Source organism: Papaver somniferum, unplaced genomic scaffold, assembly GCF_003573695.1.
Source record: "Papaver somniferum cultivar HN1 unplaced genomic scaffold, ASM357369v1 unplaced-scaffold_18, whole genome shotgun sequence".
In the NCBI taxonomy this organism is placed as follows: Eukaryota; Viridiplantae; Streptophyta; class Magnoliopsida; order Ranunculales; family Papaveraceae; genus Papaver; species Papaver somniferum.
Genome location: NW_020627707.1, coordinates 2,725,334 through 2,749,133, shown reverse-complemented (window position 1 = coordinate 2,749,133; position 23,800 = coordinate 2,725,334). Strand labels below are relative to the sequence as shown.

Below are 23,800 nucleotides of genomic sequence, written 5' to 3'. Positions count from 1 at the left end.
ACCGTTCACTTTTCAACCATCTACATTTTTCTTTTTCCATCTTCTTAATCTTTTCATGTGATTAGTCTGACTCCGAGTATGATGTCCATCGTGAAACTATCTTAGTAGAGCTCTGTCACTTATATGAATTTTAGTATGCTTGAGTGCAAACTCGTGTACACAATTGGAATTTCGCATCAGGGTTCTTCCTCTTAGAGTCAATAATTGTATGCCAACCAAGGAGGTTCTTTAGTGCTTTCCAAGGTTCTGCGTAGATAGCTAGGGTCTGGAGTATTGGTTTTTGTGGGTACACCTCTGATAAACCCACCCGAGATTAACTCGGTCACTTTTCAAGAATAAATTTTGCTCGAGGACTAGCAAATAATAAGTTTGGGGGTATTTGATAGACGCATTTATGTGTCTATTTTGTTCTCAATATTCTGTATTGTTAGACTCGATTAAGTACTTATTGTGTTATTTTGTGTTTTTGTAGATGTTTTTAGAGAAATAAGCCTTTGCGGCGAAATGAGCTCAAAAAAAGTGATGATTTACACCCCGGAGAAAAGTACTAAAGGCACCCCATAAATGCACCGGAAGCGTCCCAGAAATGTACCGGAGGAACCCAGAAAAATTACTATTTCCACCCCAAAATTACTATTTCCACCCCAATTGCTAAAGGGACACCCGTACAGGATTAGGGGGAGGACACTTTTCTTCTCATAATTCAAATTTCATTTTTGGCGGGAAAATATATTCTCTCTCTGGCAGATTTTCAATCAACAAAATGAAGGTGTTGTGGTGCGATTCAATGGCTAAAAATTGGTAGGAAGATGTGATATAGCTTAAGGAATACAGTATGTGTGTCAGAATCGATCGAATTTGGCTAGAATCGGCTAAACAAGTCATCATCAGAGAACATGGCTGTCGAGAGTTTGGGGAGGTTTGGAGGCGAGCAGAGAGGCGCAGGAGGAGTTGCAGAGAAGTTACCTGCTGCTGCTGCTGCTGCCATTAACACGCCTGAAGAACACGAAGAACACACTTACCAGAACAGTCGTTTTCTAGCAGTCTTAAAACAGCAGCGACCGAGTGGAAGCTAAGTATCGTTGTTTCTGTTACAGCAGTGGTAAAGTATCGTTGTTTTCTAGACGCCTTATGTTGGTCGCAGATTCACTGTTTTAGTTCTTCTTTACCTTTTAATCAACTTTTTGAGCTATAAAAATGTATTTTGAGAACATGATTAATATGAGTAGCTAAACCCCAACATTGGGATGATGGAGGAAGCCGTTCTTTACGCATATGATAATTATATATAATTCTTTTTGACTACTTCACTTTTCATTTTATTATCGATTTATGATTTTTCTTAATTGGTTGTGATATCGTATGATGATGTATGCTTGGTCGTAGTGCTTTTGATGCGTCATGCTAGTGATATACAATAAATATTCTAAAAATCTACCTTGGCAAGAATGAGAGTCCTTATGATTTGAGCTATAATTGTTTCGAATAAATATATGAATTGTGTGAATGATTAATGGTGGAATCCTGAGTCCTAGTGTCTCTTGATCCTGTGACAAAAATTTTGTATATATTTTTATTTTCTAAAAAAAATTATCCTTCACAAGTCCGAGAGTTTGAACCTCATTACTACAAACACGAAAAATATTAAATCATGTGGCTTTTTGATTTAGAGGGATTAAGTTCTATCCCATGTAGGTAGGCTTTATCAAAGGATCATAAGGTGTTCCGATTGAAACTCATATGTGAAAAGTCACAATATGTTGAATCAATTTATGTTTACATGAGTTGTGTTTAGCATAAAATCTGTGTTTTGGGTTTTCAACTTTTGTTATTGGCACGCATTAGTTAAAACGTTTCAACCTTTCTCTGGTAAAGGTTGCTTTTGTTGTTGTTCTTTTGTTCTTGCGAGAGGATGACAACATACTGGGGGAGAGTTCTTACTTGAACTTGCGCTTAATGATATATCTTTCTGGGAAGAAGAGGCTGCGGAATCTGAGATAACGAATTTGTTAGTTAATCGTTTTCCTGTTTAAGAAAAGACTGTTTGTATTTCATATATTTTGCTTTTGCTTAACGAAATTTCGGTACAATTGATATGTTCCATTACTATGTATATATGGATGTGTGCGTGTGTGTTATTCAATTGTTTCCGGTTAAGAAAAACTGTGTCAATTTGTTAGGCTTATCATTTGGTATCTTCTTTATTGTTGGGTATCAAGTGTTTTTGCTTAACGAAATTCGGTGCAATTGCGGTGCTATAATGTCTATGTTTGTTTCAATTGCTTTCGGTTAAGAAAATAATTGTGCAAGTCAATTTATTTTGGTTTGTATGTATTGTTTATGGCTTAACGAAATATGGGATCATTTTTTTAGTCCAAATCGATTCCGGATAAGAGAAACTAAGTTAATTCTGATTTAGTTAGACTTATCAAATTGGAGGATTCAGTTATTCAAGTCTAATCGAATTCTTTGACAAGAAAAACTAGTTAACTAACCTAGTGTTTGTCTTGTCTAAAGAGAAAGGTCTAAGTTATTGTCTGAATAATTAGGGCCTGAGGAGAAAAATAAAGTTAATTCTGATCTTTATCTTGGTCTTATCGGAACAAGCGGTTGTACATTCGCAACCGTTTTAACAAGGGAATTAAGTTTGTTAGTCGATTTGTTAAACTATTAGGGAAAATTTCTTCGGGAAATTGTTTCCTTGATAACATATGAAAACTAAATTACTTGTATTTTCGGTTTTAATATTGGTTATCTAAAGTGGTATGTGAAACCTTCGTACTTAACTCTTATAGGTTGTTTACAAGTCTTTTAGATTTGTAAGATCCTTTTGGTTAGTCTTTTATTTGCTCGAACCTTTGTCATTTTGTGACAAAAAGGAGGAGAAATATATGGAGTAAATAAGTGATTTGCAATTACTAATGAAAGGACAATTTGATGTGACTCAATAATGTTGTAGTAAAAATGTTCGTAAGACTTGTGAAAGCAAAAGATTCTAGATTTAATTTTTAAACTAAAAATATAGCAAACTCAAATAAAGTGAGATCAAGATATTAGGAACAACTAAGACACTGATTCCACTATTACACATGAATAAATTATGGTAAATAATTCAAAACTCTAATTATCTTTTAAGTCTCTTATTTCTTAATTCACAAATAATCAGGCAAATTCTCAAAAATTAATTGTATCCCCTAAGCATAGATTATCTAAACAAAGCATAACCTATCTAATTGAATCACAACTAATGAAGAAAATTTTGCAAACAATTAAAAACTCTGCAAAAGCAGTGATTGAGTGAATTATAAATTATAAATTAGAGAAAATAAATAATTACCAATTATTCATGCGTAAATAGCTTCCTCATTGCCTTGGTTGTGAGAGAATTATCCGCTCATCATGTTGGAAACACGCTCAAAAATCATTATTATTGTTCAAAGGTGGTGTACAAATGATGGAATGGAGAGAAAATATTAAAAATCGGGTTTGTAACACTTATTTCTGTTACAAACCAGCTGTTACAGAGAACGATAAATGAGAACAGTCGCTTTCACTGTAGCTATACGACCCACGGCCAAGTGTCGTTGTCACTGTTGGAAAACCACTGTCCTGGTAAGTCTGTTCTTCGTGTTCTTCAGCTTTGCAGCAGCAGAAATTGAGTTTCTGCAATTTGATCTTCTCGACTCTCTAGTTCTCTGTAATTCTCCCAAACTATCCTTCCCCTTCTCTGAGTCCCGTAACACCTATATATACTCTCAGCACCTTCAAATATCGCATTAAACAACAAAATCTTCTCTCATAACTCGGGAATATTTTGTTTCCCTTTTTTTTTCCTTCATGATTTCGTGTCTGCAGCTGTCAATATGTACTCAATCACGCATCAAATGAATGTGTACACAAATCAAAAAGTTCTAGACATGTTCAAGACGCACGCCAACCTTCCAAAAATAGAACAGAATAATCCTCAGAATCTGTTTTCACGAGAAAGCATGCATCTTCGCTGCTTCACTTCAACAACGGGTTCTGGCCAAATTTAATCGAACCAAAGACCTATAGCAATCCTGTTCGGCTCATTCAAGTCTTCCCAAGCAATTCCATCTATTGAGTCTGGCTAAATCATCACCAAAACTCGAGCCCTAAATCTTCCAGTTGACTGCAACCCTGTTTTGTCTAAACCAAAGATTAATCCATGTTTTGTCGAAACTGATGAACATACATTCCATGATTGACTGTGACACATCATTCCCAATCATACTCTGACCAAAATCCCGATTAAATCTCATGCAAATCATATCCAGGAAGCTATGCAGGTGAGGAAACTATTTTCCCGCCAAAACCATGATTCAAATGTAGGGGACGACCTCCCCCTAACAAAGATGGGAGTGCGAGTAGAAGGTGATGCCCTGGGGTGCAAATAACCATGGGATACCCCTTATCAGTTAGGTGCCCCTTATCCACACCGAGAGTCCAAATAGTAGGTGTTCTCCGGGGTTCCAAATAGCACGTTTTGAGCAACTTTTTCCACACAAGTGTATTTCTCGTAAAACACCTACACAAACATAAAAACACCATAATAAGTACAAAATCAAGCACTAACAATTGAGACACTGGGGACAATTCAAACACAAAAATATGTCTATCAAATTCCCCCAAACTTATTATTTGCTAGTCCTCGAGCAAATCTAGAAAATAAAAGACCGAATTGTAAACTCGGGAGGGTTTACCAGAGGTGTACCCACAAAACCATGAGTTCTAATTGGTCACAAGTATCCAAAGAGCTATGAGGACATACATATTCTCAACCTATCTCCAAGTAACTAGAATGCCAGAAAAATTAAAGGTGTCAGCTCTAAAGCTGGCTGGAATAAAAGGGGAGACACATCCGCAACATTGCTAGATAAAGATATATCCGCTACACAGCTAGATAAACATTGTAAGATGCGTCCGCTGATTTACAGATGGATAAGATTAGGAGAGAGATAAAGATGAGAGGGACATCTGCTACACAACTGGACTAATTACGTGTGATGAGTTGAACCAATGCTGGAGAGATCTTGTGCCAGATGGAAAGTGGACTAACAAAGCAACCAAAATGCATGTTTCTTCGACTCTCTCATAGCGCCCAGTAGAAACAACGTCTTATTCGGCTTCAACTGTTGATGATAAACTCTCGAACCCCGTAGAACCTTGACAATTTAACTTTTCTCCTTAATTTCTTGCTTGAAACTTCCTTATAGATTTCTACTTCCCTATGGCCTTATTGAACAAAACATAACGATGATTTTTTCATTTTTTAATTTTTCATTTTTTTTAACTGAAAAATAACAAGACAAAAATTTAAATGGCCATGATAAAAGGACTTTAGAACTTGGATCTTCGCAACTTGTGATGTCTTCGTATCATGAACTTCAACAACTTATATCATTTTCTCTTATAACTTTTTGTAACTAAGTCTTCAACTTTGATTTTTGAATTATTCTTTTCTATTGTTGCTTCTAAACCTTAGACGTCTTCACCTTTCTTCATAGATTTTGATGTTGCTCCGCTTGTTGATGATGATAAGTTTCTACTAAGAGAGAGTCGTAATCCAGTAACTAAGACTACATTGTGAGGTTGCTTTGTCTTTCTGGCATTTCCTTCTGACCTACTTGCCTTTCCATCATGGATGGTTAGGTCCATCACGGTTACCCTCTAAAAGGAACAAGTTCTCTCCTGAATTTCAAAGATCTCAATGTCTTTTTCTCTAATGTCTCAATAGAATGTTATCCCTAACAATTCCAATTTCCATATTTTCGGTGAGAAACAGTATGTAAACTTAGCTAATCGGATGCCATGTGACGCTAGAAGTTTCTCCCTTACCCCCAAACTCAAATCTAACATTGTCCTCAATGTTCTAAAGATAAAATTAAAAACATGAACAAGAAGAAACTATTACCACTCGAGGGAAAAGAAATAAGGAAGAATATTACCATGTCGCATGAAAATGGGTTACCTCCCATGAAGTGCTAAGTTTAAAGTCTTCAGCCAGATATTGGAAAAATTAGTCACCTCGTAGAATCGTAAAGCAGTAGCCGAAAGGAATTTGGAGCGAAAGAAAATTTTGCCAAAGCTTTTGGTGAATACTTAAAGACTTGGAGTAAAAGGCAAAGCGAAAGGAGAGAAAGAAGAAGAATTTATTTTTTTATTTTATAAAAAAATAAGAAAAAATAAAAAACTAAAAAAGAAAAAAAATCAAAAAACTCTAGCCTAAAGACCAGCGGCGCCAAAAATTGATGTGACTCAATAATGTTGTAGTAAAAAGATTCGTAAGACTTGTGAAAGCAAAAGATTCTAGATTTAATTTTTAATCTAAAAATATAGCAAACTCAAATAAAGTGATATCAAGATATTAGGAACAACCAAGACACTGATTCCACTATTACACATGAATAAATTATGGTAAATAATTCAAAACTCTAATTATCTTTTAAGTCTCTTATTTCTTAATTCATAAATAATCAGGCAAATTCTCAAAAATTAATTGTATCCCCTAAGCATAGATTATCTAAACAAAGCATAACCTATCTAATTGAATCACAACTAATGAAGAAAATTTTGCAAACAATTAAAAACTCTGCAAAAGCAGTGATTGAGTGAATTATGAATTATAAATTAGAGAAAATAAATAATTACCAATTATTCATGCGTAAATAGCTTCCTCATTTCCTTGGTTGTGAGAGAATTATCCGCTCATCATGTTGGAAACACGCTCAAAAATCATTATTATTGCTCAAAGGTGGTATACAAATGATGGAATGGAGAGAAAATATTAAAAATCAGGTTTGTAACACTTAATTCTGTAACAAACTAGCTGTTACAGAGAACGATAAATGAGAACAGTCGCTTTCACTGTAGCTATACGACCCACGGCCAAGTGTCGTTGTCACTGTTGGAAAACCACTGTCCTGGTAAGTCTGTTCTTCGTGTTCTTCAGCTTTGCAGCAGCAGAAATTGAGTTTCTGCAATTTGATCTTCTCGACTCTCTAGTTCTCTGTAATTCTCCCAAACTATCCTTCCCCTTCTCTGAGTCCCGTAACACCTATATATACTCTCAGCACCTTCAAATATCGCATTAAACAACAAAATCTTCTCTCATAACTCGGGAATATTTTGTTTCCCTTTTTTTTTCCTTCATGATTTCGTGTCTGCAGCTGTCAATATGTACTCAATCACGCATCAAATGAATGTGTACACAAATCAAAAAGTTCTAGACATGTTCAAGACGCACGCCAACCTTCCAAAAATAGAACAGAATAATCCTCAGAATCTGTTTTCACGAGAAAGCATGCATCTTCGCTGCTTCACTTCAACAACGGGTTCTGGCCAAATTTAATCGAACCAAAGACCTATAGCAATCCTGTTCGGCTCATTCAAGTCTTCCCAAGCAATTCCATCTATTGAGTCTGGCTAAATCATCACCAAAACTCGAGCCCTAAATCTTCCAGTTGACTGCAACCCTGTTTTGTCTAAACCAAAGATTAATCCATGTTTTGTCGAAACTGATGAACATACATTCCATGATTGACTGTGACACATCATTCCCAATCATACTCTGACCAAAATCCCGATTAAATCTCATGCAAATCATATCCAGGAAGCTATGCAGGTGAGGAAACTATTTTCCCGCCAAAATCATGATTCAAATGTAGGGTACGACCTCCCCCTAACAAAGATGGGAGTGCGAGTAGAAGGTGATGCCCTGGGGTGCAAATAACCATGGGATACCCCTTATCAGTTAGGCGCCCCTTATCCATACCGAGAGTCCGAATAGTATGTGTTCTCCGGGGTTCCAAATAGCACGTTTTGAACAACTTTTTCCACACAAGTGTATTTCTCGTAAAACACCTACACAAACATAAAAACACCATAATAAGTACAAAATCAAGCACTAACAATAGAGACACTGGGGACAATTCAGACACAAAAATGTGTGTATCACAATTGTGCTTAAACGTTATATCAAACGAAAGAGTAAAGCATTGACTAAAGGGGAGAAACATATCATATTGTTGTGTAGTAATTTTAACTACAAAAGGGGAATAACAAAGATGTTTTGATTGAATATCTACCTAGCTTGCCTTTAGGGGGAGTATAAGCTTTGTTATTCAAATGTCAACAACGGCATTTATTGATTGAATACATGTGTCGTTGAAACTTGGAATCAAATGTATGTAAAATGAATTCTTGTAATTTGTTTATTCATATGTAATAAGAGTTTTGTCGCTAAAATTGACAAAGGGGGAGATTGTTAGAGCATAGCCCGGTTGAACCCACCAAGCGTTGGTATGTCAAGTTTGGTTGTCACATTTTAGTGTGTCAAAACTCATCTAAAGTCGCTTGATTGTATACTAGAGTCAAATTCGTTTAGGTTAGACTAGAAAGTCTAGGAATGTTGAGACATACAAGTATTACTCCGAAGACCCAAAGAAAGTGAAGAATCAACGAACTACAACGACAACATCATCCTTCCTCTTGAGGTTAGTAATATTGATTTAAACTGTTTCATTCCTAACGTATCTTTCAAGTCGTGCTATATTGAAAACATAACTGCGAAGCTGTATATACTGTACATATTTTATAATACTCTAGTGATGTGACATGGTCATATTTGTATGATCATAGTATTACGGAGTTAGACTATGAAGTATAACGCATATCTTTTGAACTTCGTAGATATGACATCGACATAATCTTGTATATATTGTTATGATTATGTGAATGGGTTATGGTGAAGATTTCATCCCAGGAAACAATGTTTTACATTTGTTTAAAGGAAGTACATTGATGAACTTGTTTTGTGAATCAAAATGGAAATCATTAGGCTTATTGGTACGACCATTCATTGCAAATCTTTGGATTACCAATATGTGTGATATGGTAGAACCGATCGTAAATTTTTTATGTATCTTGGTATAACTAATCACAATGCCTGACTTATGATTTGGTATGACTAGTTTTTACTAATTCGTATAACCGATCCTCAGTAATCACCATGAGATGGTATGATCGATATTTGTAATTGGTGTGACCGATCCTAGTAATTGGTGTGACCGATCACAGAGTGTTGTTTAATCCATCCTTGTAATTGGTAACCGGTCCTGGTAATTGGTGTAACCGATCCTGGTAATTGGTGTTCCCGATCACAAGCAATACCATGAGTATATGGTAACCGGTCTTGGTAATTGATGTAACCGATCCTGATAACTGATGAAACCGGTCCTGGTAACTTGTGTTACCGATCACAAGTATTTCCATATTAAGGTATAACCGATCCTATTAATTGGTAGAACCGATTGAACCCATGTATGTGATTTGATATTTGATCAATTGCATAGTGATCTTGGAATACAGGTGAACCAATTCTAAACTTGTTTAGAAATATGGTATAACCGATTCCAAGAATGTAAATCCATGTAAATATGAATAAGGATTTACAGTGAAAAGATGTCAACATACTTTGAACACGTACAATAACTCTTATCATTTATTGTTCAAAGATTTTCTTAGTACTCAAGGAGATCCTGTGCCGAAATAAATTGAGAATCTTTCAATTAAGGTTTTTGGTTTTATATGATTTAATTACCAGCAATTAAATGCATATCTCTAGAGAATAAAAATTAGTAATTTGCATTTACTAATTGGAGATTTTCTATTGAGAGATTTCGGAAATTTTGGACAAACATTTATTGGAACTAGGAAAACCGAATTTTTCTATTCATTGCATATCTTGAGAATATTTTCGGTTTTGGAAATTCCTTGGTGTCCAAACATTCTTGGTCTATAAATACCTAAGTTTTCATTTCTAACAAACTATCCTACGAGCCAGGAAAACTTCATGCTTGTTGTTTGTGGTGGAGCCGTCTATTCGGATAGGAAAGTATCATAATTAGGTGAAATCTCTTACGACCGCTCGTTTAAAGGCTTCTGTGGGATCAAGAAGCTCTACGAGTACCGTTGGTGGGAAACTATATAATTGCAGTGTTATTAGTTTTCGATTGATTTGATTGACTAATGTTTGTTGAAACTTTGATTGCACCTAGTTTGTTTCTTCTTGAGAATCTTCTCTTCTGATATAATATTCACTCAAACTAGATCGAAGTATCGACGGGATCTTTAGAACTGTTTGTAGATCTAAAGAAATATTGTGATAATCCATTGTTAGCAGATTCCGTTCTGTGTGTGATTGATCACAAGAGATTCAAGTGGTGTTGTGCAGGTACTTATTGAAGATTAAAGAAGATTTGAAGACGAAGAAGATTTCTTATTTGGTTCTCATATCTTTGGGTGTGCACAAACCTTGATCGGCTGGGATCCAACTAGAATCGGATTTATTCGATTGATTAGTTGCACTTTATAGTTTCATGTTGGAATCTATATTGATTGATTGTGAATCTAAGCTTGACTACTTAGTTAGTTATTAGATAGATTGATCTAACCATGCAAAGGAGTTTATTAGATTAAACGAAAGAGCCTTTGCGTGTGACATGAGATATCTTTATCTTTAAAGAATCGAAACAGTTTTTACCAAACGGATTTGTTGTTCCTTTACTGTTTGGAATACGATCCAATGGAATTATTTCAGCGCGTGCACTCATCGAAGTCGGAAGCCAAGGATACTGAGGAAACTAAGTGAACTAGGGGTAGTTTCTTGGTCTTAACTATACGAAGTTGGCATAGATTTTGTATAGCGGCTTAATTCTGAGAGTATTCAATTTTAGACTAGGTTTCGGGGTTTTTCTGCGTTTGCAGTTTTCCTCGTTAACAAAATCTTTCTGTGTGATTTACTTTTATTTTCCGCAATTATATTTGTTATATAATTTAAAGTAAATTACACAAATGTTAACTCCGATATACTTGATAGTGATCTTATAGAGTTTGGTTAAGTCCGAACCTATTATCAAGTATCACACTTTGATAGTCGTATTGTATCGATCTCGCATACATAGAAAATCACACAAAGTGTGAATACCGATTTGTTGCATTGTATCGACTTTGTCCATAGACGATCACTTTCGGTAAGAGGACTTATATGTGGATAAATAAAATATTGTGGTGTATTTGGGTACCCTCTTATTTTTAATATCTGTCATTCTATCTACTGATACAACATATATGACTTAATATATGATGAATATTTCAAAGAAGAAATCTCGAGTTCAAATTATTACTTGATAAAACTCGAATCATAAATTCAAGTAATGAAGAACTTATCGCGTAGTAGGTTGAGACCATATATTGTTCAACATATCATGACTGCGAATAAAGTTCATAACAGTCTCCAAGTTAGTTTTTATGCTCACAAACTGATTTGCTTAGTACACGAACTTTGAACTTATAAATAATAAGAGTTGATGAATTATTCTCCTATTAACTCGCGTACATAAGCTGATTTGGTCAGTTCACGAACGGGTTGTTACAGAGTTGTTCCTGGACACTTTTGCATCCTCAAGTATATGAACTTATTTGTTCAATACACAATGGCTATTTTAAGAAGTTTCTGGACATTTTTTTGTAACTTGAATATAAAAACGGATTTGGACAGTTTGTGAACTTATCGATATGAAAAGTTTCTGAACTCAGAAACGACATATTGTTCACAAACGGTTTTGGAAAATTCACTAAATGTTTTAATATTTAAGATTTATTTAACTCCACAAATATTTCATGGTTCACGAACAACTTAGCTATTGTTTTTAGGCTAACCACTTGACTAAAACAAGCTTATTCGATTAATATGCGGTTGCACATTCTTCTTTGTAATTTAAGAAAAGCTTCCGGATTATTTGTATGATCACTCGACATTTAGAATTTAAGCTTTATTGGTATCAAAATAATTCATAAATATGTAGTTCACCAACTTTGATTTGATTGTAATCTACATAATCTTGTTCATCATTATATATAGAGGACTCTGCGAACTAAAATCTCAATCATGGCACTTCGGTGTCCTAGTTGTGGCTAGATTCGTCCTCTAAAGACCTAGTTGTTATTTTTTAAAATTGTATTAAATTACAAATTTTAAATATTCTCTAAGGATTCTTCAAGATCGGTAAAACTATCTTTTACTTGATAGTTCTTGATATCCGGAATCGTATTTTGATCATCGTAATTCTTTCTATTGTAAAGGTCATTATCTTTTGCTATGTCGTCATTCAAAAATTATCTATCAGGGAATAAGATTGATAGGAATTACAAAGTATTTTTTGTTTCATACTTTGTAATTCCACACGTGTCATATTTATTAGACTGGCCATGTGCGACAAAATTTATTAGGCATCTTTATAACCTTCTGAAGAGATTAAGTTATCCTAATTGTTGAGGTTTGCCTGATATCTTCTTTACCTTGAAGATTACTCATAAGAAAACAGATTCCCATTACCTTAATTGTATATCTTTCGATCTGACGGAAATGAATAGGCTATCTATTTGAGGCAGATTAGATAAAAGTTTTCACCTAGGCTGAAAAACTCTTAGGGGTGTAAAGGACGTCAACTAGGGAATCAAGTGCGCATGGTCTTTCTATATCCATGATACGTAAGGAAAACGACTGAAGCTGAATTGCTCGTAGGGTTGATCCTGTCTCAACTACATTCCAGTCCGAAGTCCAATAGTAGACTAACGTCTGTAATGGTCTAACTGGGCAATGTTCAAAACTGGACTAGTTCCCGGGGTTTTATGCACATTAATGTCTTGTATTATTTATTTTCTGCATTATGTTGTTTATCTTTATAGTAGAATTATCACAAGTAATACGTGAAACAACCTATAGTTTGTAAGCTCAAACTAGACATAAGATACAAAACTTTCTCTTGTGAATTTTTTTCTTGAAATACAAATTACAAGACTACTTATTCTTGTTGGAATTCAGTTCGTATACAGTTTGGGTACATACTAAGTTGATTCTTGGATACTTATTTTTGATAAACTTGTTTACAAATCAAGTAAAGGGATCTATACTGGTACCCTCACTTTTCTCAAATAACTTGTTCTCAAATAAAAAAGTTGGTGGTCTACTTGGTACCCTCACTTTTTAGTTTGTAAAAGTGATTTTCTTAACTTTTATGTTGATGACAACATAGGTATAATTTATTTTAAATGAGCCTATCATAAACTATTTATATTTAATAAGAAGAATGATTTTATTTTATATATGATACCACACAAATCATATATATTTTACTTACATGTATATTCATTATTTCTTGATGAAATTAAATACTAATCTTTTGTTGCATAAAATTTGACAAATAATTAGTACTCAAGACCTTCTTCGATAACGATAAGCATGTTTTTCTATGCATGGTGTTAGTTGTTGGACTTAGAATCTAGGATTTTCACTCAAGCTCTCTCGAGTAAAGTTAGGTTATAAGTATGTAGAACATATGGACTAATATGAAGTATATTGTGAAACCAGATTATGGGAGTATAAATATAATTTAAGGTTGGTTGTGAATGGACTTGGTTGACATACAACACACAAGACCTTCCACTCCCGACCAGCCGAGGACTCATGTGGGTAAATCAGAAGGGGATATGTTGGGTTTGTTTTGGGTCATTGTTATTTTTGCTTGAAATGTTGTTGTACTTTATTTGAACTTTTTCTTGTTGTTATACCCACATGTATAGGCACGAGCTTGTGCACATGCTCGGGCTCAGACAGGGGAACATGCAAAAGCACATGGCAGGGGTTAAAGTACAATTCCCAAAGTACATTATTATTTTTATTCTATAATGGATAATGGTTTTTTGGATGTGACCAGAAAAAATTGTTGGGTAGATAATATTACGTGAATATCTCTTCGTATTTTCTTTTATCATTGAAAATAACATAATTTCTAATAAAATTAGGGAAAAAATTGATATACATGCAATAAACAAAATAAAGAAAATATCCTTTCATGTTATTCGTTCGTCCTTTAGTTTATGTCGTAGATTTCAACAAATTAGGGATAAATACAACACTTTTCTTTGGTATTCACTTCCAAATAAACAATTTTCTCCTTCCATTTTTTTTCCTTCTTCTCGGTTGAAATCTCTTCTTTCTTCATCGTCATCGATATGGATTTCCCGCTATAAATTCTCGAATAATATTTACTCAATTTTAAATATATAGTTCAGAGTGTTGGTTTAACTAAATATCTAATCATCATCAAACATGTAACCCCAAATTCGAAATTGAGTGAATTGATTGAACCACCACAACTAACTTTGTTTTCTACTTTTTTAATCTCTATTGGAATAGCACAAAGCTTTCAGTGGTCTCTTTCCTGGATGTCAGATTTTTGTTTATTCTATATTATTCACTTTGTTTTAGTAATTTATTTACATGATGTTTATTTTATAAATTTGTTAGAGTTATTAAGGTTCAATAATTTGTGCTAATTTATTTCGATTATAATCTCCATAAAATATTGTTTATAGTGTTGATGTTAGTCTTAAAACGCTAGAACTGGATTTGGTTTCAAAATTTTATTTATATCATCTGCCCATAAACTATGGTACAATACTACATAGTTTTAATTTCAATAGCGAAATTTTGGGGATGAAACATGTTTATGCTCAAACGTTATAGACTGTATAGACACCTCTTCGAAGGTACCTAATTCTAGCTCTTTGAGTTTTGGTTTAAATCAATCCATAAGGTAGATTTGTATATGAGCTAGTCTTAGCCCTCTTTATTCTCTGCCTTATTGAGTAATGAAAATTCTTTGTTAAAATATAAAAAAAAAGAAATGTATCCATGGAACAATTAAAATAAAGTTAAATTATACTAAAATATAAGATTGTATCAAAAACGGTAGAATGCCTTTATCGATCACTCAGGAATGAAACGGTAGATGATTGAGTCTAAAATACATATTTTTCTTGGTAGAATGTGACCCTCTACCAAAAACGCGGATGCCTTCATTCAATGGGGGGCCCTTAGTAATTTTGGGGATGTCTTTAATAATTTTGTCGCGGAGTGCCTTTAGTAATTTCTCCCGGGAGTGCAAACAATACTTTTCGAGCCAATTTTTCCAGAAGAGTTTATTTCTCCAAAAACATCTACATACACATAAAACACCAAGATAAGTACAAAATGAGTACTAACAAATTAGAGAAATGAGATCAAATCAGACACAAAAACGTGTTTATCACCAACCAAGACCCAATTTTCAGTATTTTCTTGTAACCAAGATAAATTGAATCCTTAGCATACCGAGCAACTCAAGATTAATATTGATGTCTCTTTTGATAATTTGCATAAAGTCTTTGGAATTGGTCTAATAATCAGAGATTATACTGGTTCGTGCTACGTCATCAGAGGCAGATACTTCCCCGGATGATTAGACGCAGAATAGGCGGAATGCTTGGCGGTTAAAGAAGCTATCCTATGAGCCAAGACTCTTAATATATGAAATGTGGTGTTTGAATCAGATTGTCTAAATATAGTCAATTCTATAAAAGGTGCAACTCTGTATGTACATTAGGAGAAGCGGGGGATTGTAATAGAAATAAAACACCTCCTATCAAGTGTTCTTAATAGTACTGTTAACTATGTAAAAAAAACCGGGCAACAATGCAGCTCATAATCTTGCCAACAAAGCTAAAACTGACGTAGCTTCTTTTGACTTTTTTAGTTTCATCCCGGTCGAATGTGTTGATGTTTTAAGGGATGTAAAAACTAGCCCGGTGTTGTGCAATATTAAGCAACGAATGAACTTATCTTTTTGTGTCCAAAAGAGAGAAAAAAAAAAGGGAAAAGGAAAAGAAAAAGGAGACCAAGCGTGCCTAGCTAACTTAAAAGTTAATATATTTATATCTGAAATTTGATTAATTACTGGGTAATGTAACGTGTCACCTAGAGAATTGGGGCCGTATACTGCGAGAGTATGCGCCTGGGCGCCAACCTATAACACTGAAACAAAGTTAAGGACTGCGGGCATATAACCACAACTCACAGTTTGCAAATGGAGCTATTTTGGTACCAATTGGTAGATCCTCTTCCGGCCAGATACATAATCTTTTCCCCTTTGAATTTTAAGCGTTAGGACAATTTATATGGCAATCAACATTTTTTTTTTTGTTGAGCCACGTGCATGAACAAACATACACGATTTTGCACTATAAGAAACCAAGGCAAAATGAACAAATATGATATTTTAGGATCCTACTAGTAATTTTTTTAATATAAACTAATAAGGGTTGGGTCCCACTGATTATTTAATTAATAAAACAAATAATAAAAAATAAAACCTAAAATATAATAATCGAGATTTGGAAAGAGAAAATGTGAGGGGCGGTCAAACATCACATACCAGCATTTTTCTTCCAACAGTCGCGTGTTTACTTCCAAGGCCTGATTGTACATCAAGCCAACAGTCGCGTGTTTACTTCCAAGGCCTGATTGTACATCAAGCGCACGTTTATTCTACAACCTTACTCAACAAACCCTCAAATTTGTTGGTTTGTCCATCTTTTTTTCATGTTTGTTGAGTCCATAGTGGAAGCAAAATAAACAAACTACAAGTTTGTTGAGTCCATAGGAACTACTCTTATACATTCTAAGGTTTTCCAACTAGTACGATTTTCTTCATATAGATGCCATCCGCTGAATGGTGAAATGACTGCCAGACTACTAAACTCACCAATATGATCTGGATTTCCTACAAAATTTTAAGGATAGCGGATTATCAACTGGGTCTGCAGAGAAATAAGTGTACCCTTGCCTGTAATATAAGCTAATTTCTGCACTTCCTTTCAATGAGAATTTGCCATCGTCACCGCTGTTAACTGAATGCTTAATTGAAGGCCAGGTCAATGGACTCATTCCATTTAAAGTTAGCAGTATCAAAACGCACCACCAAGCACCAATTAGATGGGAGGTTTTACAGTAATAATATTGGTGGTTGTACTGCACCAGATTTATACTGCATTTGACTGACCAATGTTGACAAAAAACTGTTATAAAGAAGGAGAAACTCCTCAAAATCAACCATGTTAACAATGTCTGTTTTTTTTTTCAAGATGGCATACTGAAAATGGTTGTATACCTTTGCACTTCTTGTATTTGGTTGTTCACCTACGGTTTGCAGACTGTTATAATAGCAGAAGGACAGGTTTGAATTTTCTCTGGCAATGCCCAGCAGGTTTGAATTTTCCTACCCAGCTTATCCAAAGTACTGAAATGCTAGCAAAGCACAGAAAACATAAATTACACATAAGAACCATGCATCTCCCTGCAAGGGATGGCGGATGGTTCCGCTCCTTCTGACCTAGCTGTTGCAGCCTTTGCATGTCTGTCAAAAGCGACAATGCACAACACCAAACTAAATATGACTGCATAAACAGCTTCACCTAAATTTCAGAAAAAACAAGAACAAAGGAATCTGATAGCATAAATTTCATGTCTGCAAAACATTCTCTTGGCCTGACCTAACAATTTACATGCCACAATCGATACAGATGGTAGCTTTCAGGGTTCTGGCCCTTCCTCTGCAATTTCTCTTTGTAACTTACCAAGGAACTGCATTTGTTTGTGAATCCTATCCTGGATCAATATATAAATACACAAGTCAGTGTAAACTGATAACGAGTTCTAATCTTCCAATAAATGAGAAAGTGGTGACGTTTCCTTCAAAAAGAGAAAGAATCTAATGATGTACTTATATTCCCTTTAAGACCTCAACCGAAAAAAAACATGATTTCGGATGAGACAAGAATACCCCTTTGACTATTCACAAAGAAACGTAAAAATCAATGAAATAAATCTCATATTATGAGTCTTACCATTTTGTTTTCCACATTATGGCGCCACTTTTGTTTGTAGAGTTCTATTAATTAGCATATCTTCATCGAGATGGGAAGCCTCCAGAGGGAGATGCCATCTATGAGGATACAAGGGATGGGAAGCCTCCAGAGCGAGATGCCAAACCATGACCTTCGAGCAGTCAACTAAACACTCCATTTGGCTTTCATCCTCGACAAGTTGTTCTATAAATGCACTCACCTGCATATCTCAACCAAATACGCGATGAGAAAAACATATCTCCCTAGATAGGTTTTAGTTCATATTATGCAACATCTTTTGGGTGAAGGATGGCTGAAGAGAACTCACTTGGAAATCTTCGTTAACTTTCTCGAGCTGCCTAATAGGTTCAAGAGTAGTACGGTGCCATCTCTTCGGGTCCCAGACTATAGTACTGTTGAATGCAAAACCTGACATGCTAGCATGAATCCTCTTGGTTCTCCCAATTCTTTCATTTGTGTGCCATCCACTAATTTGGGAGCCATTACAAACAGGACCTTCCACTATTGCTCTGTTCTCTGTCAGCGTTGCAACTGGCCATTTACCGAAACGTCTGCCATTCAATCAAAAAATATGCTGTTGTCAATCTCATGGTAACTACAGAACAGAATTCTGACAAAATACAATACTTCCTTCTCTGTCTAAAATGGTTATGGATCGAGCGAACAAGGAAGAAAATGCATACTACACAAGGAGATGCACTTAAAAACAAACGAAAATGGATATACACATCTTTGTGAGAGGAGCACATTAAAGGCAAAAATGGCAAAGCAACTCCACCGACAACGTGAAATATCAAAATGACAAAGTTCAGACCAACTGTACAGATATTCATACTAGGTTTTAAGTAGTTGCAATCGAAACATATGAATTCCTTTTGCTTCGGGGTATTCACGAAGCGCTGACGTACAGACACACCACAATAATGTTTAACTACTCGCATAATAGCATACTTAACAGTTATGTATGATTTACTAAACCTAAGAGTTTGACTTAAGCTTATAAGTATGTATCTGTCTTAATGTCAACACGCTCTTCCTTATCTAAGCTGCATATAATGGAATCTCATATTCCAATTAGAGTACATTATCCTAAGTACAGATTTAATGACGCCAACATACACTTCTTGGAAGAGTGGCCAGTTAGTAATGTATCGTACACGTGGTGAACTCATTATGTAAAGAAATAAATGCATCGGATGGGGACAATTTCTAACAAATATGCCATTCAATGAAAAAATATGCTGCTGTCAATCTCATGGTAACTACCAAACAGAATTCTGGCAGAATACAATACCTCCTTCTTAGATTAAAATGGTTATGGATCGAGCGAACAAGGAAGAAAATGAATACTACACAAGGAGATGCCCTTAATAACAGACGAAAATGGATATACACATATTTGTGAGGGGAGCACATTAAAGGCAAAAATGGCAAAGCAACTCCACCGACAACGCAGGATATCAAAAAGACAAGTTCAGATCAACTGTACATATATTCTTACTAAGTTTTAAGTAGTTGCAACCAAAGTTAAACGACAAATTATTTCCTTTTGCTTCAGGGCATTTACGAAGTTGATGTACAGACACACCACAATAATGTTTAAGTACTCACATAATAACAGAGTCAGCAGTTATATATGATTTACTAAACCTAAGAGTTTCCAGGGATAGGTTGACTTAACCTTATACGTACGTATATGTCTTAATGTCAAAACGCTCTTCCTTATATAAGCTGCATATATCCTCTCTATGGATTTAATGACGCCGACATACACTTTTAAGAATTAGTGGCCAGTTAGTAATGTATCGTACACGTGGTGAACTCATTATGTAAAGAAATAAATGCATTGGATGGGGACAATTTCTAACAATACTGGTTCTGAAACTTTCTTAAAAGTAACTAGCGTGCCTCTCGGATTTCAGTTTTGCTAACCCTAGACGTGTATATCCGTTAGAAAAGCAAAAGTGGAATGTCTTTGCCAGTAGAACCATGATTCATCAGAGCAATGGGAGTGGCAGTTATTCATTCATCTAGTATACAGATAAGTTTAAAGCAACAACACATATAAAATTACCATAACTAAAGGTATCAAAAGAAATCTCAAGTTGATAAAAAGTACCTGATATCCCTCATTTGCTCAAAAAGCTCGATAGAATACATGTTATCTTCATCTGCGAAGTACATAATCCCATCAAGTTGATGCTTTTCGATGTGAGCTAATGCCACATTTCTTTGGTGAATACTTCCATCCTTTATATCAGATATATTGTTACCACATACCAAATGTCTATACATTATTCCAGTTTTGCGCAAAATGCCTGCTGTTTCAGTAGTTTGGTTAGACATTTCCACAACTATCCAAACCATTGGAGGTGGCACCATGCTTAACGTGTGCGATAGGCGATTCAGATAATAAGCTTGAAAAGGCCTAGTATATGTTGTTGTAACAATTATCAAAAGCTTCCTAGGAACAAGAACAGTATCATTCTGTATCAATTCGAATTCACTAAGAATTCTCCCACCATTTTCCTCAATAGGAGTATCAATGCTTGCATTTTCACTAGACGAACCGACATCTAAAGGAGTATCAATACTTGCATTTTCACTAAACGAACTGACATCTAAAGGAGTACCAATGCTTGCATTTTCACTAGAACGGACATCAAAAGGAGTATCAATGCTTGCATTTTCACTAGACAAATGGACATCAAAAGGAGTATCAATGCTTGCATTTTCACTAGACGAACGAACATCTAAAGGAAACACTGCTTCGTCCTTATTCATTGACACTAAACTAAACAAACCCATGACAACACCAACAATAAAACAAATGAAGACATGGATATACAATTTCCTCCAACCAGCTCGTCTTTTCGATTTCGATCTTTCTACGCCACGCGAAGGCGAAAAAACACCAAGTAATCTAGACTTAACTCGATACAGAACTGAAAACGAATCCACAAAATCAGAAAATGTAGTTACCAACACAGGCTCTCTCCTACTATACGAAATAGACCTAGATAAAGGAGATGGCCCTGAATGAAGAACATTTCCATTTTGTCCTTCTGGTCTTGCCATTGGAGACAATGTTCTTCTAATTGATGCCATTACTGAACTTCACACACTCAGTATATGAAAAAAAATTCTTGGAATTAACTACCAAATAAATCAATTTAAAGAAAGATATCAAAGAATATAGTCATTATTGCATATAATAAAATAAGGAAATGTAAAGATAGAAAATAGAATCAGAAACTGAGAATTAATTACAACGAAATTGGTATTTACTAGGTAAATCTAAATTGAATCAAGAGATATGAATTGAAGTGATCTGATATTTATTGGATGATAATAACAATGAAAAAGTAGTAGCAGTAGTAATAAGATGGGGTTTGATTTCAGGAATCTCCGCCATGACTCCATTAATTGTATGGACAACGGAGCAGGAGAGATTCAGCGACTCACTCCGGCCAGGTAAAGGTAATGATGGGGAAAATGACCAGGAGGAGGAGACACGGCCAATATAACCCACGCTTTTGTAACGGGGTGAATTGCCCGTTTCTCTCCCAGGCCGGAAAGACAACAATGACCACCATTACAATTTACACGAGTGGAGCCGGAAACTCTTGGGAAGCGAAGTATTTCGATGGTTGCAAGACTTGGGAGCCCTAAATCCAGCGGCGGAGACAGACTTTAGACTAAAGGGGAAGCAAGAATATTTTTTAGGATGCAATTACAGAAAAATGGGCTTGGATCTTAATATTTAGCAATATTTAAGCTTATGAACCAGTTGGGCTGGGTGTGCAGTTGCACAGCCTTACTCTTAACTGGCTCCGCCACCGCCTAAAATACTAGGCTTGAGAATCAGTTTGGCAGGGTGTGCCGTTGTTTTGAACTGGCTACGTCCTGACCCCCAAGTCTTCTTAAGGAGTTTCACAAACAAAAAATTGGAGAATTTTACTATTTGAGAGGATTTTGGATCAAAATTGTACAAAAACGTGCTATAAAGTTATCAAATTATCGTGGCCTTTTTTTTTCCTTTTGAAAAAAAAGATCAACATTTTATCATGTAGATTTAGTTGCTACCTCCTGTCAAAACCGGATGAAAGAAAAACATCCCTTTAATTTTCTCTAATGTGTGCAAGCAATGAAATTCTCATTTTAAAGGTTGATAACAATATCCTTTCTTGTGGTTATACTAGTCAAATGAACTTGGTTTTCTTCCATGGCAATTGTCAAACTTAATTGATTTTCAAGGTCAATACTTCATTTCCCTCTGGCATTTTTTAGTCAACGCTTAAGCCAGGAGGGGGCAATCAATTCATCCCTCCCTCTTGGTCTTTGGCCCACCGCGTGTTTTGTCTCTTAGTCCTGTCTTTATCCTTTAGATATAGCTAGAGATTAGCAGATAACTTATTTACAAAGTGCTTACCATTACGATTATGATTAACAAATGAGTTATAAATTAGTAATTCAATTGTTTTACAATTCAACAATTAACATTAATTAATGATTAATATCACGCAAATACAATTATTCTAGTAATAGTTGAAAATAAAAAACATCGAGTTGATAATACATCATGCATTAATATAAATTAATATTCCGCTATTTTTTTCTTATTATCAATGACATATTTTGCAGCGACTTTGGCCATGCCAAGAAGACCTTCAATACTAATGAGATGAGAAACATTAGACGCAGCAGCATCAGGGACCGTATACCTGACCATGGATTTGATTATGCATGACTTATAGTTCTTGGGAATTATTTCGAAACTTTCCATGAAAAATGTTACACCCATGTCCAAGTATCCTCCTTCCGTTTGCAACACCTCCTTAAGACGTCTACGGTTATCGATCGTCACAAACTTTTCTTTGTTTGTCAACGGTATAGATCCTGAAATTCATGGCAAAACTCATAAGTCACTCACTACCGATGGAAGATAAGAAGGAAATATATGAGCAAAATAATGAGTAATATCTCAAAGTACGTACCTTTTGGATAAGTTATGCGAAGAACGCTTCCAACACCGCCATTACCTTCAAGAACTTCTATCTTTTCGAACACACCTGGAAGTAATTGCTGGAAGATCTGAGGAGCATCATTAGACGCAAAAAGGGCCCATATCTCGTCTGCAGAAGCGCCTACTACGTCCAACTCGCTGATAAGTGTATATTTCAGTGACTCTGTGCTATAGATGGACGAAAACAACAGAAAGATTGAAAAACAAAGTTGGGACTTCATTTCTTTCTCTTAAATCTAATGTTCTGGGTGTAAGATGGATAGAGTTTTGTATCTTGCTTACCGTTGTGTGATTGCATTTATAGAAAAATGTAAGGATTTCAAACAGCATCTCCCAGCTTGGAGGCGGCTATTATTTCCTAATTAAGTAATTTAATTCACTATGTGGGTTTGGCAGTCTACGATTAATTTTTGAGAAAGTATAGTTTATCTTAATGCACTTTGGCACGTCTGCGGCAGTTTCAGTCAATAAACTTTCCAAGGGGGCTGCAACTTGATTTACAGGCAATGCGTAGTCTGGTCGAATATGCTTACAGGTGTTTGGATACCTGTTTAACTTGTTTGAATACCGTTTACTATAAAAGTTAGTCCCTCTTTTTCGAAAAGACAGTCCAATTTCTATTTATAATCGTGTCTTTCCAATGAACTCTCTATAATAACCTTCAATTTATTATATTAAAATATTAAAAAAATTATATAATTAAAGAAATAAATATATCCTTCATTCTTTTTAAAAAACAATATATTTGGCTCCTAGAATTAAATTCCTTATAGAGTTTATACTCCATAAATTCGATATCTTTTAATTTTTCTTTTTTAATTTCCTATTACAATCCTCTTAACAATTTTAGACAATTTTTAATACTTACATTTTTATTAACATAAAATAGGTAAATAATTAAGGACAGTCAAGTAAAATACTACGGTCTCCTTAATATCTTGTAAA

The 23,800-nt window shown here is 35.0% G+C and overlaps 2 protein-coding genes across 3 annotated transcripts; both read right to left on the bottom strand.

The window, feature by feature from the left end:
* Positions 1–17,145: 17,145 nt before the first annotated feature.
* On the bottom strand, positions 17,146–21,492 carry LOC113337765 (probable beta-1,4-xylosyltransferase IRX9H). 2 transcript variants are annotated; one of them, XM_026583363.1, is made up of 4 exons: positions 19,949–21,492; positions 18,137–18,380; positions 17,809–18,028; positions 17,146–17,569 (listed from the first exon to the last, which is right to left on the bottom strand). In XM_026583363.1, exons 1-3 carry the CDS (start codon positions 20,935–20,937, stop codon positions 17,825–17,827), a joined length of 1,437 nt encoding a protein of 478 aa, XP_026439148.1. In that variant the 5' UTR covers positions 20,938–21,492; the 3' UTR covers positions 17,146–17,569; positions 17,809–17,824. The 2 variants fall into 2 exon arrangements, with proteins under 2 accessions (XP_026439148.1, XP_026439149.1); XM_026583364.1 differs by having other exon boundaries at positions 17,146–17,564.
* An 853-nt stretch (positions 21,493–22,345) lies between these two features.
* On the bottom strand, positions 22,346–23,108 carry LOC113337875 (S-norcoclaurine synthase 2-like). Its single transcript, XM_026583432.1, has 2 exons — positions 22,827–23,108; positions 22,346–22,728 (listed from the first exon to the last, which is right to left on the bottom strand). Exons 1-2 carry the CDS (start codon positions 23,074–23,076, stop codon positions 22,427–22,429), a joined length of 552 nt encoding a protein of 183 aa, XP_026439217.1. The 5' UTR covers positions 23,077–23,108; the 3' UTR covers positions 22,346–22,426.
* Between the last annotated feature and the right edge of the window lie 692 nt (positions 23,109–23,800).